Source organism: Topomyia yanbarensis, chromosome 2 (assembly GCF_030247195.1).
Source record: "Topomyia yanbarensis strain Yona2022 chromosome 2, ASM3024719v1, whole genome shotgun sequence".
NCBI classification, from domain to species: domain Eukaryota; kingdom Metazoa; phylum Arthropoda; class Insecta; order Diptera; family Culicidae; genus Topomyia; species Topomyia yanbarensis.
Genome location: NC_080671.1, coordinates 68,666,965 through 68,686,206, shown reverse-complemented (window position 1 = coordinate 68,686,206; position 19,242 = coordinate 68,666,965). Strand labels below are relative to the sequence as shown.

At 38.1% G+C, this 19,242-nt stretch overlaps 1 protein-coding gene across 2 annotated transcripts; it reads right to left on the bottom strand.

Moving 5' to 3' along the window:
• Positions 1 to 738: 738 nt before the first annotated feature.
• LOC131678333 (zinc finger protein 33B-like) lies at positions 739 to 3,123 on the bottom strand. 2 transcript variants are annotated; one of them, XM_058958397.1, is made up of 2 exons: positions 2,884 to 3,123; positions 739 to 2,825 (listed from the first exon to the last, which is right to left on the bottom strand). In XM_058958397.1, the coding sequence occupies exon 2, from the start codon at positions 2,803 to 2,805 to the stop codon at positions 856 to 858; it is 1,950 nt and encodes a 649-aa protein (XP_058814380.1). In that variant the 5' UTR covers positions 2,806 to 2,825; positions 2,884 to 3,123; the 3' UTR covers positions 739 to 855. The 2 variants fall into 2 exon arrangements, with proteins under 2 accessions (XP_058814380.1, XP_058814381.1); XM_058958398.1 differs by having other exon boundaries at positions 739 to 2,822.
• Between the last annotated feature and the right edge of the window lie 16,119 nt (positions 3,124 to 19,242).

Here is a 19,242-nt window from a genome sequence, read left to right as displayed (position 1 = left end):
AATTGATAACCACGGATACAAGTAAAACCATCATGCGCGCCTGTTACCCTATCACCCAACACTGATAGTTGGAACGATAAAAGACGTGTCTATCAAAGAACTACAATTTCCGTGACATTGTCATAATGGGTTCGCAGAAGAGCTCCCGAGATAACGAAACTTTCACTGGAGCATGTAGGCCGATATCTTGCGATCAGTAGAGCTCTAGAAAACCAGGGAATCTCCTCTTTTGAGCTAATTGGGTTGTAATACGATTTGTTGATCGTCGAATAAAGGTGAGATAGGATGGAGCTTACAAGTTTGCTGTGAGTCTATTTATGACATTTAATCTATAGATTGACTACGATTGGATGTAAAACGATAAGGTGAAAACGAACATAGGCGCCAGAACTGTTTCAAGGTCCTCGGGCACTATTTAATTGTACGTGTTTTGAGTATGAAAAATGCAATAGCCAAGAGAGGAGAATGATTGAGTAAGGCTCGTTGAACGCATAATCATAGAATGACTATACCACTGATGACTGTCATACAAGTGAAGTTTTCAGTGTGTGTAAGATATGAAACTGTCATTTTAAAATGCTATCATCAAGTAGCAACTTGCCACTATCCGGCGCTACGATCGGCCAGCAATCACAATACGGACCTTGCATGCAAACTTGAATTCGATGGTGATTCATGCATGCGAACCAGCGTGCGATAGTGATTTTCAACGTACTTTCATTTAAATGTTTAGACAGGTTGAATTGGCATTAAAATTTATTTTTCCTTAAAATGTACTGCAGTTAACTTAAAATACGTGCCACATTTGCGCCAATACTGATAGTTAAAAACCATTTGCGTGCGATTTTTTCCAAACTATGATTTGACTTTATGGACATCCATCAAATGATCTTCCAGAGTCATCTTCACCCGAAACGACATATGGCAATGCTCGCAAACGAAGGTCCGATCAGTGTGTACGATGAAATGAGCCACCGTTGCTCGCTTGGTCGAGAAAGCCCGCCGACATAGGGTACACTCGTACACCCGTGCGTTCCCTAGCTGATAGTGTTCGACCGGATTCTGGATCGACATTCGCCGGCGCTCTTCATCCGAATGAGTATGCGAGTGATCTCCCAGATCCCTTTTCTGATAGAATCCTTTGCCGCAGATCAGACAGTTGTACGGCGTCAGGTGCTGGTGTTCGAGCCGGTAATGTTCCGGGATAGAGCTTTCGGACTCAAACACCTGGTCGCAGTCGTAGCATTTGCGCTGTTTATTCTGAGCGTTAATGTGGTTCTGAATGTGTCGATGTGCGGTTCGTTTCACTTTGAATGTTTTCTTGCATACCGTACAGGGGTACAACCGCTCGTTAGTATGTGTGGCCATGTGTTCTTTAATGTTCTTTTTCGACATCCACCGTTGGCATTGATCGCATTGAACTTTTTCGTATACGTTCCCATACTTGGGACGCGGTTCAGTGCAATGGCTTTCATAGTGTTTTCCACCACAATTTGTACAGGTCAGAGAAAGCTCTTTCAAGTGATGTTCTCGATGCAAACGATCTGATTTTGGCGAAGCAAATAGCCGAAAACAAATACGACATTCCTTGATCGTGAAGCCGTCTATGTGGAACATTCTCCAGAGAGATTGATTGATATGCTGTTGAGTCGTTACGGCATCATGGCCAGATTTTATGTGCTCACTAAGATGCACCATAAGATGGAAATTTTTTCCGCATACGAAACAACTATATAGAGCATGCCCATGCACGTTCAAACAATGTACGTTGTACTCGTTAATCTTTGGATCGAGAATTTCCGTACAAAACTCACAAAGTCTCATAACTTTAGTTTTGACGCCCTTTTTATATACTGTCCCGTGTTTGCGTAAATGTTTCTTAAGATCCTCTGTCGTATCGAATGTCGATTGACATGGGTCACAGCGAAAAAGTGTTTTGGGTTTAGCTTTAAGCTGCATTTTATGATTTCTGTGGTGAAGATACAGTTTGTAAGTGTCATTGAACAATGCGGTGCATTCGATGTGCTTACACTGTAACTCAATCGGAGGTTTTATGATGCCTGCATGACATCTTCGAAGATGTTCATCATATTCACCGGCAAACTGATACCTTTTATCACACGTAACAAATTGACATTTGTACCGAATTATGACACCGTTATTCTTTATTACTGCTGTTTTCTCCACGCTCGACTTGGTTTGTTTCAAGTCAGTCGCTTCTTCCACGATTGAATTTTCCTCCTGTAGGTATTCTACATAATACTCCGAAACACCGGTTTCATCATCACTCGAATCCACATTAAAACAATCGTCAACACCATCCACCATTTCGACAGGCTCCACTTTTTCATCCATAACAATAACATCAAACCCGAGATCATCCTCTTCCAGTGCATCTGCCACATTTTCCGGTTGTTCAATAAAACAGAACATCTCTTCAACATGGTCTTCAGTAATTGTCTCACCAGATAGTTCTTCAATTGCCTGTGGAGCAATCATCGTATTCGGCTCCTCCGTTGCCTCTTGCAACACAAGTTTCTCATCCCTCGCAATGTCTTGCTCCAATGCAGTTTCTGGTTCGGATAAGCACTCTTCAACAATAATTTCGCCATAACAAATTACGATGGACTGAGTTTCCGGCGTGTGAATCACTTGAAGACAATCGATAACTGGCGGTGGTAGACAATGGTCCAGAATATCAACGATTTTCGATATAACACCGTAGTACCGGGCTACGTTCAGCAGCAGACGGCACTCATTGGAAGCGCTGGCAAGGCCAGCGACCTCGGAGCGTCGTGATGACATTTTGATAATGACTGATTCTGCTAAAAAGTAAGAGTAAGAGAAATGATTGAAAAAATCTAAGATAAAAAGCAGTCATACCATATGTTTTCAAAACATTTTCAATCAACCACTTCCAAATAGGATGCAATCAAAATGTTTTGTGCGGATCATGATCAAAATGTGTTCTATATAACAAATTTATGCTCCCTAACAGTTAACACGCCAAAAAAAATCACAAAATTATTTAATAAGCGCGTTGTAACCGTATTAACTATATATCGCGATTAACAAAACTACAAAAATATTACAAAATTTGATTTACAATAATATTTTCCTGTGCTATACACGGTTAAATAAAACAACCTGCAGAAAAGTTCTTTTAACTTACTTTTGAGTTGTGCGTCGCTTTCGCACTTATTAGTGTTGTCAAAAACAAAACGAGAGGTTCGACTCAGTCGAGATCTTCCGTGGGGGAAGTTACTTTTGAGTTGTTTGGGTTGAACTCAAAATTAGGTAAATTCAACTTAAATTTGAGTATAAAAAACCTATCAATGAGTTGTAATTTTTGCCGTGGTTAAATGGAAACTACCTTCAACACGGTTTACCTAATTTTAAGTTCCCCCACGATACCACGAGATTGAGTCAAAGGAACTCAATTTTAGGTAGTTTGTTGTTTCCGTGTACTGGCGTTCTACAGGTTCGACATTCGTAAACAAAACAAAGTACAACAATCTTTGCTGTCCAAACATTGACCCTTCGGGATTTTTGTGAGTGGCATGGAATGTTTGCATATAACGTACCCAAATATAAAATTATTTCTGATGGAGTCAAAATTTCTCAAGCTGGCCACCCAAATTAGGTGATATCGCAATTTCAATGAAAGATCTAATTTTTTGGTAGTGTTTGGCATTGCAAAACCAAATCCAGATAAGCGTTGCGAATAAAAAATTTGACCGATATTATTGACATTTGAAATTTTTAGTCTGTTTATTTCAGCCCGGGGACAACTTGACAGCTCCCATATATTGAACTCATAAGCAAATTTTGTGGTGATTTGGTGATGTCATGGCGGCTCGAATGGAGCAAAATTTGAAAAAGGCGCATCCCATTTACTATTTTTCATATCTAAAAAATAACCAGTTTAAGCATTTCTATCATCAAATTTATTTCGCTGTTTACATTAGAAACTGTCCTCATTCCCCCATACTTAAACGGAAACATAGATTCCATTTGGAATTTAAAAAATCCGAAAGAAAATAAATCGATTTTCGGAAATACAAGAAGATGACTTTCAAAATCAAGCCACTACCACTTATATTGGAATTTCCGAAAATCTTCCGAAACTAATCAACATCTCCTAAGGCATGAAATCCTCCGGTAGAGCCGAGAAAAATGCCAGAATAATTCTGAAGGGATCCATACCAAAAACATCGCAACATCTTCCGGACAGAATTATTGCAAAAGTCGAACAAAACTCTGGCCGAATTCGAACAAAATTGTACATTCCTGGCAGCATTCTTGCTGAAACCGAGCGCTACTGGTTTGATGCCAGAATTCTGTTAAAAGCACACAAATTTTATTCAAAACCAATTTTGCTAAATGTGTAGAAAATCCTACATATATTGTTTATTCTCCCAATCAAAATGCTAGAATTCTTGACGTTCTTAATGAACTTGAAACAAGATGTCGCAGGTTCACGAATTGTTAAGCTTGGTGATTAGGGTTGCCACCCCTCCGGGTTTGACCCGGAGACTCCGGTTTTCGGGAGCGATCTCCGGGTTTTACATCAATTTCTCCGGGTTTGGTGGGAAGAAGCATAGGTTGATTTTTTTTGAAATTGATTCTTTACAAAATATTTCAAAAGTCTAAGCTAACTATTACTCAGATTTATTTTGCCCGACTAACCCTTCGTTTCAAGGTGGCGAAGATGAGTTCACCAAATATTAATAATTTCTTTTACAAAGCAATGAAAATGAAAAACAAATTACCACAAATTAACCTTCCGGCAGTCGCGCTCTGAAAATCTAGCGAAATCGTCTTAGAGTACCAGCGGCTGCTCGTTCGGTAGGCCAAATGCGCGACTTCCGGAGGGTTAAGGAAAATAATATTTCGTCATGTGCTACAATTGAAATGTTGCATTCCACTAAGTCGTTCAAAATGGTGTAAAAAAATTTTTTGTTGCAATTTTACCAAATAATTTCACTCATAGTGGTGCTTATCGCCAGCTGCACTAAGGTCTAGCAGATTTGTTCTAATCCAACTGACTAGGTAAACATCAAACGGGTTACGGAGGTGAGTTTTGCCCCTTTGTTGCGAAATGAAAATTTGTTGGTGATGAATAACCGACACCACATAGTGTGATGCCGCAGCTCTGCCTCCTTTGCTCTCCTTTTCCTGTTAGTTGTGGAGGAGAGCAATGCTCGTTCAACTTATCCTCTACAGTGAGAGTAGCTGGTGCTTTTGTATTCTTGGCACTTAGTCGGGAAAGTGAACTACTACACCACTTTAAACCGATAAAACCGTTCTCAACCGTCAAAAAATTACAGCTTTACTTTAACGTAGTAATTAAAAGCGATTAAAGTGCTCTAAAATGCCGAGCAATCGCTTTGATTCCACTTTCTGTCTCGTTCCACTCAAAATCCACCACCCCCGATCAGTGAAAATCTCCGGGTCAAAGCCTCTCCAGAGGTGGCAACCCTATTGGTGATTTACTTTCATTGGCCAAAAAGTTTTTCATTTATATTTCATTTATAACACCAATGATTTACCGATTACAAACTTCACACAACAAGAAAACCAAAACATGTTTAGGAAGGAAGAGAGCCGGTTGCTAAAAACAACATCTTCCAGCTTAATCTATAATAAGATTTATGTAACTTTGCTGACGGTTTCCAATCAGGGATAAATTTATTCTCTAATAATATTTTTCTTTATCCACATTTTGGAATACGCTTTTTCTAAATGTTGTTCTAGCCGCATTGACGGCGTTCATAACACACGTAACGAAACACGCTTTTCTCTTGAAACTTTTTCGTGTCGTTGTTCGTGGTAGTCGTACAGAAAAGGCATACTACCGCCACCATCAAATCGGTGGTACATATATGAAACAAGCACTATCTGTCAAGTTGTCCCCGGGCTGGTTTATTTATAGCGTTTTTGCTTGAACTCGAAACTGAGTCAGGTTCTAACCCCAACCGCTGTCAGTTCATACATTTTGACAGCAGTTGGGGTTACAAAATGACTCAGTTTCGCTTCAAGCAAAAACGGCATTAAAAAAAACTACGGGCGACCTTATTGACCGATTTCAACGAACTACCCGTATAAATAAATACAGTCGTGATTCGCTGGTTGGACACTTTTTAACTGGACCGCTTTTAGGTGGACCATTGTCCAACTAAAAAGCATCTGAATGTCAACATCTTATGTCAAATTTACTTTGACAATCAATCTGACAATTATTAGAGATGTGAATAGATGCAATTACACTGCCAACATCTCCTTTGGAGTTTTTGACATTTGTCAGTCAGTCCAACTAGCGAATCAAATTCGTTAGTTGGACAAGACTGTGGCCCAACCAGCGCATCACGACTGTACCCAGGGATGCATGAAGCACAGCACGAGATCCTAAAGCGGCCCTTACACGTTCAATATTTTTGTCAATACCAGTATTGACGGTATTGTTACAATATTTCAGTCCCGTTTGAAATCCACATCGTCAATAAAAAATTTTCCATTACACGTACAATACTTTTGTCAATACTCTCTAGTATTGACAAAAATATTGAACGTGTAAGGGCCGCTTAACACGAGCTGAGCGGCCGCTTTGAACGAACCAAAAGCAATAAGCACTGACACCGCTCGTGCTAGGTAACCTTCGTGCTCGAGCTGTAGAATTCGGAGAGCTAGCACAACGAGTTGGCACGATAAGCTAGCACCATGAGCCAGCTCGGTAAGCTGGCACGAGCAAGCTCGGTGAGCTAGCTCAGTCAGCTAGCACGAGTTAACTCAATGAGCTGGCACGGTAAGCTTGTCCGATGAGCTAGAACGGTGCAGTAGTGTAAGCTATGGAACGAAAGAATAGGACAAAGCAAGAACTATGCATTGGTGAATGTGCGACAGGTTGCTGAAAAAACGATGCAGGCATCACACTCACACTAACGCGTTGTTTTTTTTATTCTGCTTTGCTATAGCTGAGCTATAGCTCCGTGCAGCGTGCTAGCTATCACCGTGCTAGCGAGGGCTCTCGCTCATCGGTGCTCGTGCTACTTGCTAACTCTAGCTCATTGGAAACCAGCGCAAGCACTAGCTCAATGAATTTAAGGCTAACACATTATGAGTCAGTGCATAGCAATAGGACACGGAGCTGCACCGTGCTTGTGCATGCCTGACTGTACCATTCCAGAAATCGTTGGAACCATTTCCAGACTATTCATATAATACTCACCATATTAGGAATACTACTGATATTCAACTATTGTACTACCATACTCATTTTAGATACCATTTCCAATACTTTCCGTGTATCCTATATTGAATATTTGTATACTACACTGTACTTTTGCGCCAGAGGTTAATATTACTCTGGTGGTCTTTGTTATAGGTATATCTGTTTACGTTGCTCCAAAAACCTATAACTTAACATGATCAAAAATCCTCGTCTTACAATATTACGACGATAGGTCAGTTGGTTAAAGCGACAGTCCACTTAGTGTCTTAGGAAGGCTCTCTTCTGAAAATGGCGCGTAACAAAATAAAACTTCATCAATCGATAGAATTGAAATGTGAAAGGGAAGAAATTTGTTTCTCCACCTAACATTTTATGCATCGCTAGATCTAAAATATGCATGTTACCATAATCTGTATAGTTCTTGAATGGTATGTTGTCAAAATGTATATGGAAAACAGTATATTTTGGTCAAAGAGAATAGGGAAAGAGACGAATAGTGTGAAGCCAAAAATACCTTATTGAGCAGACCAATCGTGCAATGTAAATAAACATTACTCATGCCTGAGTTGGAGGAGATAAGTATTGTAAATCTATCAAAAAAGAAATTTGAATTTTCGTCAGAATTTAGTGCAATCGTGATTGGAAGGTGCATTCTAGAGTCTATGTATGAGTAAAAACAAGCTTTAGAATTATTTCATCTCTTTGTTTCAAAATGCACATCGTTTGATAAACAAATCCAACGATCGACAAAAGGTTTGTTTTCAAAATATAATAGGAGTCATTTAAAGTGCTGCCTTTGGAAACGGTTGCCAAATACTAGTGTTGAAATCATCGTAAAGGAAGTGTTGCCGTTTTGACTGATTTTCACTCTGCGTCTCTTTCACTATTCTCTTTGATTTTGGTATGGTGACTGTTCTTAACGACCAGTTGTTTGAATGGTCGAGCATGGAAAAACGACACTGATGTTCGATATTACACCAGGCTATAATTATAATTATAATGGTATAACGAACCACACTGAAAATGGTTTTTCAACGTTTGATTCAATGGTTGGCATATGGTAAACATTTAAGCGGGTAACCACCAATGAAATTGTTGTGAGCCATAGATAGTTTGTGATTTTTTCTGATTCGAAAAATTACTATTTTATTTATTTTATAAACAATTGTCTATGAACAAAAATGAAATAAGTGTTCTGCGCATCTTTTTTGTTCGACAAAATTACAATGGGCACCCCTATGGGGTTGCACCTAGTGGCAGATCACTCTAGGAATGTATAACAAATTTGCATCAAATTGAAAAAAAATCCATTTGGCATAGACAACTGGGAAACTGGACTTGACAACTGAATGATAATGATTCTTACTTCTCAAATGATTTTGATAATTATAAAATACGTGTCAGACACCAATTATATGCACAACTTATTTCATTTCAAAATATCGGATATCTTCTGTAAAAATCATAACCATGGAAACTGATTTAATGCTCACAGTAATTTATTGAATAATATAAAAAACAATTATTTTAAATTTTGTTGCTATTTGATTAAAATTCTCACTTCTTTTGTTTCAAACAGCGGTAACCAAAATGTTCTGGCCTGAAACTATTAGCTCCTGGTTGACCGTCCAAGCCAGTACTGAATTCATAAGAAACCATTATGAACTTTACACAAAAGAGACGTTTATGAAAAACAAAATATAATTTTATAGAATCAATAACATATCTCATATGGGTTTCATGAGAAAATCTTATGAAATTCTCAAACACATATATTGGAGCAATATCATTAGACTGTTTTATGAAATACATTATTTGTATGTCTATGGAGTGCATGAATAAAGATAAATGAATTCATAAGCCTGCCTATGACATTCTAAAGCGTTCAATGGCATCGTCAGAAGGCTGGTTCATATACCGAGACTTATGAAATTCTCAGATGCTTTTTGCTCGGTGTACTAAAAATGCTCGAGAAATGTCAGCCATGTTCTTTTTTTATATAAATGCACAATAATATCCATACATAAAAAACTTATGGCATTCATTCGAACATTGTAATGAATTTCATAAGACTGTTTTTTTTTATGCGGATCATGATCAAAATGTTCTATATAACAAATTTATGATCCCTAACAGTTGGCGCAACAAAAAAAGTCACAAAATTATATAATAAGTGCGTTGTAACCGTATTAACTATATATCGCGATTAACAAAACTACAAAAATATTACAAAATTTAATTTACAATATTTTCCTGTGCTATACTGGCGTTCTACAGGTTCGACATTCGTAAACAAAACAAAGTACAACAATCTTTGCTGTCCAAACATTGACCCTTCGGGATTTTTGTGAGTGGCATGGAATGTTTGCATATAACGTACCCAAATATAAAATTATTTCTGATGGAGTCAAAATTTCTCAAGCTGGCCACCCAAATTAGGTGATATCGCAATTTCAATGAAAGATCTAATTTTTTGGTAGTGTTTGGCATTGCAAAACCAAATCCAGATAAGCGTTGCGAATAAAAAATTTGACCGATATTATTGACATTTGAAATTTTTAGTCTGTTTATTTATGGCGTTTTTGCTTGAACTCGAAACTCGAGTCAGGTTCTAACCCCAACCGCTGTCAGTTCATACATTTTGACAGCAGTTAGGGTTAGAAACTGACTCAGTTTCGCTTCAAGCAAAAACGGCATCATAAAAATCTACGGGCGACCTTATTGACCGATTTCAACAATCTAACTAACAGAAATCTTTGGAACCATTTCCAAACTATTCATATAATACTCACCATATTGGGAATACTACTGATATTCAACTATTTTACTACCATACTCATTTTAGTTACCATTTCCAATAGCTTCCGTGTGTCCTATATTGAAGATTTGTATACTATATTGCACTTTTACGCCTTTGTTATAGGTATATATGTTTACGTTGCTCCAAAAACCTACAGCTTAACATGATCAAAAGTCCTCGTCTTACAATATTACGGCGATAGGTCAGTTGGTTAAAGCGACAGTCCACTTAGTGTCTTAGGAAGGCTCTCTTCTGAAAATGGCGTGTAACAAAATAAAACTTCATCAATCGATAGAATTGAAATGTGAAAGGGACCACCTATTATTTTATGCATCGCTAGATCTAAAATGTGCATGTTACCATAATCTGTATAGTTCTTGAATGGTATGTTGTCAAAATGTATATGGAAAACAGCATATTTTGGTATGGTGACTGTTCTTAACGACCAGTTGTTTGTATGGTCGAGCATGGAAAAACGACACTGATTATGTTCGATATTATACCAGGCAATGGTTAATCTATTGTTGAACGAACCACACTGAAAATGGTTTTTCAACGTTTGATTCAATGGTTGGCATATGGTAAACATTTAGGCGGGTAACCACCAATGAAATTGTTGTGAGCCATGGATAGTTCGTGATTTTTTCTGATTCGAAAAATTACTATTTTATTTATTTTATAAACAATTGTCTATAAACAAAAATGAAATAAGTGTTCTGCGCATCTTTTTGTTCGACAAAATTGCAATGGGCACCCCTATGGGGTTGCACCTAGTGGCAGATCACTCTAGGAATGTATAACAAATTTGCATCAAATTGAAAAAAAATCCATTTGGCATCACCTTTGCGCTCCTTTGCAGAAAAGTTTGTTCGTTAAGCGTCCTACGCTGATCCGCTTTGTTCGGCGTTTTGTTTAATGTAGGGCTAGTTTTTTTTACGGTTTTGACGTCTTACACGCAACGCAAAACAAATTGCACGCAATACATTATGAATTTCTATTTTGATGAAAAGAAATGCATTTAATTTCGTTGATTTTTAAAAATGCATCGCAAGTGATCTACCCCTAGGGTTGCACGAACTGCAGACGTATCCAGCTTTTTACGTGCCATAATGGGGGTCTAAATTGTTCAGTTCGTAATACGTTTAATGGCCCTTTTTGTCAATAATCGTAGATTAATAGCAGAGATGGGAATTATCATTCATTCGCATGATTCTTGGCGAATCCGTTCATTGCTTTGACAGCAGCCAGTCGTTCATTCACGATCCGACTAAAACTCTCCAAGTAACACAACTGAACGTAGGTAGAGATGAACTTCCGAAAAAGTGAGCCAGGTAAAAGAATGACACGTACTATGTTGAATGAAGAAGATTGTGGTTCCGGTCGGTCGGACGAAACCGTCGCCTTCCCGCCAACAGCAGCAGTTCGTCGAGCAGCACACAGTTTAGCAAGAGAAAGTGGAGAATATAAAAGTCGATAAATTTATTTATTTGTTTTTCCCCCTTTTTATTTGTTGTTAAGGAAAATTCGAAATTTCCTGAGAAGCACATAGGCCGCCCTAATAAGAAGGGTCCGCCCGGCAATCAGAACCCGAGTAGTGGGAAAACCCATACTTACACGCTATGGAACACAGTTCATGATTCGATTCTCCAGTTGGGTTAGGTCAACTTTATACTGCAAATGCACACTATAATCAATATTGGGAAGTATATAGCACTAGAATCCAATTAACTCCAATTATAATTAACAATTTCGTATTTTTCAAACAATCCATGTTACGGCTCCGTGGTTAGGTTTTCTCGTTTGGCGGTGCTGGTAAATTCATTCCTGCCTAGACAGCAGGGTGCAATTTAAAAATGTTCCTTTTGAAATTTTCGAGAATTAGCGGTGCTTGCTTATATTTGAAATTTTCATCTGCTTTGCAGTGGAATTTTCAAAGGTCTATAAACAAGAACGACAATTTTTTTTATTAGAGCGATCTGGTGAATGTTTTGAAATGAATCATTGTGAATGAAAGAATGCATTCATTTGCGATCCTTTCTGCTTTCATTCAAAGCACTATATGTAATGGAGAATGAATCATTGGGTGAACACTAACATTGCCGTGCGCTGCCACTTTTTTCAGTTTTTGGTTTTGTTTCTTGCTTTCGCACGAACGCGTAACTTTACACAAGAAGGGTTGCCGAGATCGGATTTCACAGTAGGAGCATGTTGGTGGATGATTTCAAATTGATCGTTTCGTGAAATGATTTTTCCCATGCATGATTCGGTCCTTGGGCGAAGTCCGGGATCGGATTGCTCTCTTGTCCACTTTCGAAATTGGCAGGGTGGGCTCAGGATCAACAAAGACAACCGCTGCATCTGCCCTGGCCGATTCGTTTGCCCCTTCATTTCCAGTAATACCGGAATGTCCGGGCACCCAGTCAAGGTAGACAATGTTGACAATGCTTTGTTCTTCGATTTGGGTTGTGCCTACGATTGTAACTATATAGTCACTACTTATCTTAACACAAGGTTTTTCTTTTTTTTATAAAATATACTTTAAATAGCACTAAGTACGCGTCCGTCTATATCAACGGTATAAGCTCGAATGAGCCTTCTTTATTGCTTCGATCAGATCTTTATCTAAACATCGATTACACCGCTATGATAAAGCCTAGGGTGGTCACTACAATTCTTCCCTCTTAGGTTAAAAACTTCATATTATTAACAACAATTTTGAATACAAATACATTGCAAACTCTTTTTTTATAATTCAAAAATTCACTTCAATATTTCGATCATTCGATATCAAATGGTTTGACATTCCTTAGCTTCAGCATGACATGCCTAGCTATTATAAGCATCCTTCGATCGTGTGATGATAGGACTTCTTTCACGCGTCCTGATCTTTTTTCTCCTGAAACGATTGCCTTCAGTTGGAACGTTCCGGAAATGTTCAGCATCCGCTTCTTCATCTTGCAAGGTCCTTTTCCGCTTATTCATCTCGGTGATATCGGTGTGGGCACCGTACCACCGCTTTGCTTCTTCTGGACTCGTATGCTATCTTAAGTTGATGCCTGTGGGCATTCGTAGTGTGTGTGCCAACTAAGATCTGGAAAATGTTCAAAGACATTCTTTTAATCAATGTAGCTTCTAACCATCTAGGGAACTTCTTAACATTTTTGTAATATAGCTTATCCCCTGCCACAAGCTTATTTAAACCATCCTGAAATACCTCAGATTTACTTTGGCCTGAAGAACGCCCAATCTCAGTAGGATTATCTAAAAAATGCTTGTATGAATTATTTGGATTAACCAAATCCAACAACATTTTGGGTTTGTACGAGAGTATTTTCTCCGAAGAAAAGGAACTCTCGTCGCAAGAGCAAGTATTTCTATAATTTATTAGAAATAAATAGAGTTTATCCTCTATATCTAATGAACTGATTTTTTTGTCTAGTACATACTTCTTAAGCACTTCTTTAGCTACCCTCACCATCCTTTCAGCTTGACCATTGCTAGCTGGATGGTAAGGCGGACTCTTAAGCACCTTAATACCATGATTTTCTAAAAAAAATTATGAACCGTTGGTGACTACCACGTCTGGAAGACCGAAACGAGCAAATATAGAAGCGAATTCCTTATTAACCATTCTAGCCGTTGTACCTGAATGCATCCATTCAACCTCTAGCCACTTAGTGTGGCTGTCAACAACTAGAAGGAAATTGTTCCCTTCAAAATAAAAGAAGGCGGCTGAACGGTCGCTTCGTGGGTATCCAAGAATTTCCTGTCTCAGGTCTCCTAACTATTTCCACTTTAGCGCAAGATCCACATGACTTTACAAAATCCTCAATATCTGAAGACAAACTTGGCCAATACACTACTCTTCTCGCCAAGGTTTTCATTTTAACCACCCCTTGATGATTTGCATGAAGTAACTTCAGTATATCATCCCTTAATGTATGCGGGATAACAACTTTGTCTTCAACCATTAAAATATCCTTGTTCAATTCCAGCTTCGATTTCTGCGCAAAAAAAATCCTTGAATTGTACTGGAATCGTTTTTTGGCCAGCCAAAAGTTACAAATTTGTTTATTTCCATCAATAATTTGTCTGATTGAGTTTCCTTTGCAACTAGCGAAAAATCTATAGGCAGTTCATTGGAATAATTTAAACTATGTATGTGCTCCTGATCTAAACTGCTTGGTATTTTTTGATCTAGTGGAAATGACAGCCACAGCTGACCCTGTGTCCACCTCCATAGAAATTTTACAGTTCTGTATTAGAACATCCAACATACATGCTTCAGAAACTTTATTAACGCTACCTATCATCATGCAACTGATCAACGACTCATCACTAGAATCATTAACATGTATTCTATCAAATTTATCAGTAAAGGTGGGCTCTACTGTATCTTTTTTTTTCGTCAACGAAATTAACCGTCTTTTCATGTTTGCTATGTTGCAAAAAATAAGTTTTTTACGAATATGACCTCTACGTTTACAGTAATTGCAAACTGCACTACCGTGTATGTGCTTTGTTCGATTACCCCGATCATCTCTGTTCCACTCATTGCCATTAGTTCTGTTGCGGTCAAAACTTCTCCTACGGTCATTGCTTCTACTACGGTCGCGACTGCAACTGCGATAACGAGGTCTGTAGATACTCCTATGTTCATAATCATTATTTCGTCCACCTAAACGCTCCTTAACTGACAAAACTCTACTTGATTCGCCCAAATCGTCAATATGACCTGCCCTAGTTTCAGCCTTCTCACTAGTTATTATCGTTTTCTCGACAGTGTCAAGCTGCACGTCATCGTCCATGAGAAGTTTTTTCCTAAGGTCCTTGTCCAGAAGACCTATAATTGGGTCATTAAGCTATATACAGTTTTCCATTTCATTCGATAAATTTTGGGTCCAATATGCATAATACAACATTATTTAAAAAAAAATCGTTATAATACGTAAAAACGATTGTTTCTGTTTTTTTTTAAATCAATCTTATATAAACTTGACAACCATACACAGGAAAACTGCTGTTGTTTACATCTGGCCTATCAAGACAACACCCAAAATGGAAAAAAACTATATTAATTGTATGGTGTTTATGTCAAATAAAAATAACCCTGCGGGAAACCCGGGAAAACATGTGTTCATTTTTTCTGACAGGGCATCATTTGTCGTGAAATTCGAAATGTCAAATCCTTCTGATAATGTCAAATCCAGACTGTCAACATATTTCTTTATTTTAAATTTAAATTTTATTTTCACGTTTCCTGATTCGGAAAAATACATTGTTGCAATCACGAAAATCTGCTTTATCGATGTATGTAATAAAAAAGAGTTTTTTTTTCTCATTTAATGACCCAATTAATCTGTCACGAATTGCCTCATCCTTAAATTCCCGAAAATTGCAATTTTCTGCTAACAATTTTACAGCCAATACAAAATTTTCAGCTGACTCATTCGGTTTTTCAATACGGTTATAAAATTCATATCTATTCATCAAAGCTGGCTCTACTTTGTCGAATCGTGCTTTTAGTTTTTTAATTATCTCATCGTATGGAATTTCACCAACGTCCTTTTTAGGAAAAATGGGTTTGATCTCTTCAAAAACCTCATCCCCACTTACGGAAATGAACCAAGACTATTTTGTCTCTGCATTTACTTTAATTTGCACAAAACTTCAAATCGTTCAACGTAGTGGGTGAAAGATTTATGCCGTTGGTACTGGTCAATCGACCCAATCATACCAGGTGTAGTCATTTTATTAGTTACACTGCGTATAAATAAAAATGTATATCAAAACAAACAGTTTACTCACGGTTACTGTAGCTCTATCTTACTGTATGCGGTTTCTTAACTAGATCTAAACCACGTTTTTCAGCTAATTTTATAGCATGCACTCCTTTTGTGTAGTCCAGCGCAGGTGAGGTTCAACGATAACATACAATCGTCTACTTCCTTCCAGGTAAGCTCTCATAAACGCGCCGATCTTTTTTAATACTCAATCTTACTTTTTCGCTGGATACAAGTGAAGCGATGCGATCCTCACCCAAACTTCTGAGACGAATGTTAATGAATGGTGAGAAGTGAGAAAATCGACACTGTCACTCACTCTGATCTCCACCAGATGAGATCTCTCCTACTCGTAGTTCTTCGTTCACGAACAGAAACAAACACAACCGCAACAAGAGACAGCAGCAGCAACGATCGTATGGAACTCACTCTCACTCAATTTTGATTCGCGGTGTTGGCGCGGTTTTCTCATTCGATCAGACAAAATGAAGTTTGGTAACCGAATAAAGTCGATCCTGATGCTGCCAAATAAAAGATAGGAAAACAAAATGGCGTTAAAACCACGCTAAACGAAATTATACGAGCCGGCTATTTTTCAATTTTTCCATATATTCACAAGTATCATACATAAAAAAAAAAGATCTGACTCAACAGGTGCTCTCATCGATCCTTTTTTTGCCGAAACCATTAACAAGCAAAACCTGTCTGATACGTTTTAAGTTTCGCGAAGTGCTAAATTCGTGAAACTCTGCTGGCACTTACGCTTGCTCACACTGGACTTTCGCCGTTTGAGCCAGTCTCCTCTCGAGATGCACTTTCACCAATTCTCCCCGTCGCCACTGTAACTATACAGTCACTACTTATCTGAACCCATTCATGCCCATGTTGTTTGTGGACAACAACGTTTTTAAACAGCTATAACTTCTGATTGTGGCGAGATTTGCTCACAAAAACAAGTAAGGCTTATTAATGTGATTATTGCCTTTAATTTGAGTATTAACAGTTACATGGATCAGCTATAGACCTGAAGTTATTGCAAATAGTCTGATTGGATTCCGATGGAGCAGTGCTGCCAGGGACAGTTTACGTTAACGACGGAAAATGATTTTTTCATTTATCTTCGTTATGTTGCAATATTATTGAAAACTGATAAAACTTATCAATTTAGACTGTCGTTGGCTACGTTTTCCACGTAATTGGACTATTGTAATTATTCTAGGATAATTGTATTGAGCATTAGAAGGTAAAAATTGACCAGCTTCTAACACTGCCATGGAAGTACCTATCTTTATGAAAATAGGCTTTTCGTGTTTCTTGACTCCAGCGTTTTCAAGGAAAATAGTTTTGAACCCTACATGCACTAGAAAAAAGTTGGGCATGAAAGGGTTAACAAAAGGTTTTTCTTTTTTTATAAAATCTACTTTAAATAGCACTAAGTACGCGTCCATCTATATCAACGGTATAAGCTCGAATGAGCCTTCTTTATTGCATCGATTAGATCTTTATCTAAACATCGATTACACCGCTACGATAAAGCCTAGGGTGGTCACTACAACGATCACTAGCTTGGGCCGTGATTTCGCCTTGCTAAGGGCCTTGATTGCAGTCTGACTATCGGAGTAGAAGTTTACAACTTTGTCGCACAAGCTCTGTTGAAGGGCCGACTGTACCCCGAACATCATCGCGAAGATACTCAACTTCTATACCTGTCTGTATCAGTGACAAGTAAAGAATGCGATTAATAAGTATTGCGTTTATCCAACCCGGGATACATGCAGATACTGCATGACTGCTTGTCGCTTCGAGAATAGACTGGAAGAACATATTGGTAAAAACCAGAGTGTATGTAAGGAGAGTGAAGACAACTGTCATGATTATCTGTCAGTAATATTCCAAACGAAGAAACGACCTCTCAAAATACATGGATTTGACTCGTTTGGAATGACACTGACAAATAATCATTGTTCCAATTTTGACAGTGTCGTCACTCTCCTTATATGCACTCAGGTAAAAACATCCTCAATATCTAGGAATACACCCAAGCTAGATTGCTTGCCCGAGAAGGTTTTTTCAATGATGTAAACAATATCGTGAAGCAGAGTGATGGTGGATTTCCCACACTGATATGCATATTGCATTTTGTTCGGTGGATATTCGGATATGTCTTATCGCGAAGAACACGAGCGTTCCTATGTTAGCGCGTTTAATCGCGTGGCTGTTTTAATGTAGTGTATGCTAGCATGTGTATAACTTCGCGGGTTTGAATTCATTTATATGTAACCGGCTCCACTACAATGCAATAGTACACGTGATTTGCTCAATGAGTTCCACCCTAGCTCGTATTTATCAGAGAAAAACATTAGTTCTTGTGATAAGTATGGGCAAAGCGGGAAATAAATTGAAATGAGATGTGCAAAAGGCTAAGACATAGAGCATAAGGACAAAAAAGAGCATTAGTAGTCCGCACAATATACTGTCGTTACAGTTAAAACCTGGAAAATTCAACCAGTGACAATCGTTTGTTCTTTTGTTTAGTGCTAATCCATGATGTCGGAAGCAGTGCGATGTATAGCGCATCATTGTACGAATACAGCGCACCACTTCCGGCGCGATTCCATTGTTTAGAACCAGAGAAAATACGATTGTAGCTTGTTGGATTTTCCAGTTTTCAACTGCAACCAGAATACAAATATTCGAATGGCTGAACTTTGGTTTGGTCAAGTGACAGTAGATAAAAGCATGCAATAAAAAGGCTTAAGTTATCTAAGCCTCCTCGAGGCATCACTATTGAGGTGTTTTGCAACCTGAAAAGCCACAACTATGTTCAATAGAATATGACACTTTAAATGTAGATTTACGAATAAACTAGTAGTAATTGTTGATAATTGGTGTACTAAGTTTGCTCAATCAGGTTCATGTAATATTGCTTGAAGATGTTTGCAATACCGTCAATCCAATCAGTCTAGGGGAGAGGCCTATTCAATGTTGCCTATATTTGGGAACAAAACCACTTTATTTGATTGGTTTGGTCCACGTGGATGATGGTTCTTCACAATTACTAGGCAGATTTTAAGTATTTGAATTGATATGGCCCCAATAATTTGGATAATTCACTGAAATTCAATATACTATGCAAATTGAATGATATTTAATTTAAGTATGTAATGAACCAATAACCACAGGATACTGCATCGGTGCCAGTCGTCAAATTGAGTTATTTTTGTCGTTGATGTCGTACCTCTTCGCTTCCATCTGGCACCTAACCCACGTGTTGTTTTGCTGCCAGATTCTTGGGACCGCCAGAATCTAAGAGGTCCACAATATAAATCTCTAAATGTAAAAAAATGTAGACTGGAGCCCACCGTCAAACCCAAGGTAGTTGTGGGGGATAATTTTAAGATTCAATAAAACAAAACAAAATAAGCCAA

What these genes read in the sequence shown, in the direction of transcription:
- LOC131678333 (XM_058958397.1), bottom strand. Translation starts at nt 2,805, where the DNA reads ATGTCATCACGACGCTCCGAGGTCGCTGGCCTTGCCAGCGCTTCCAAT.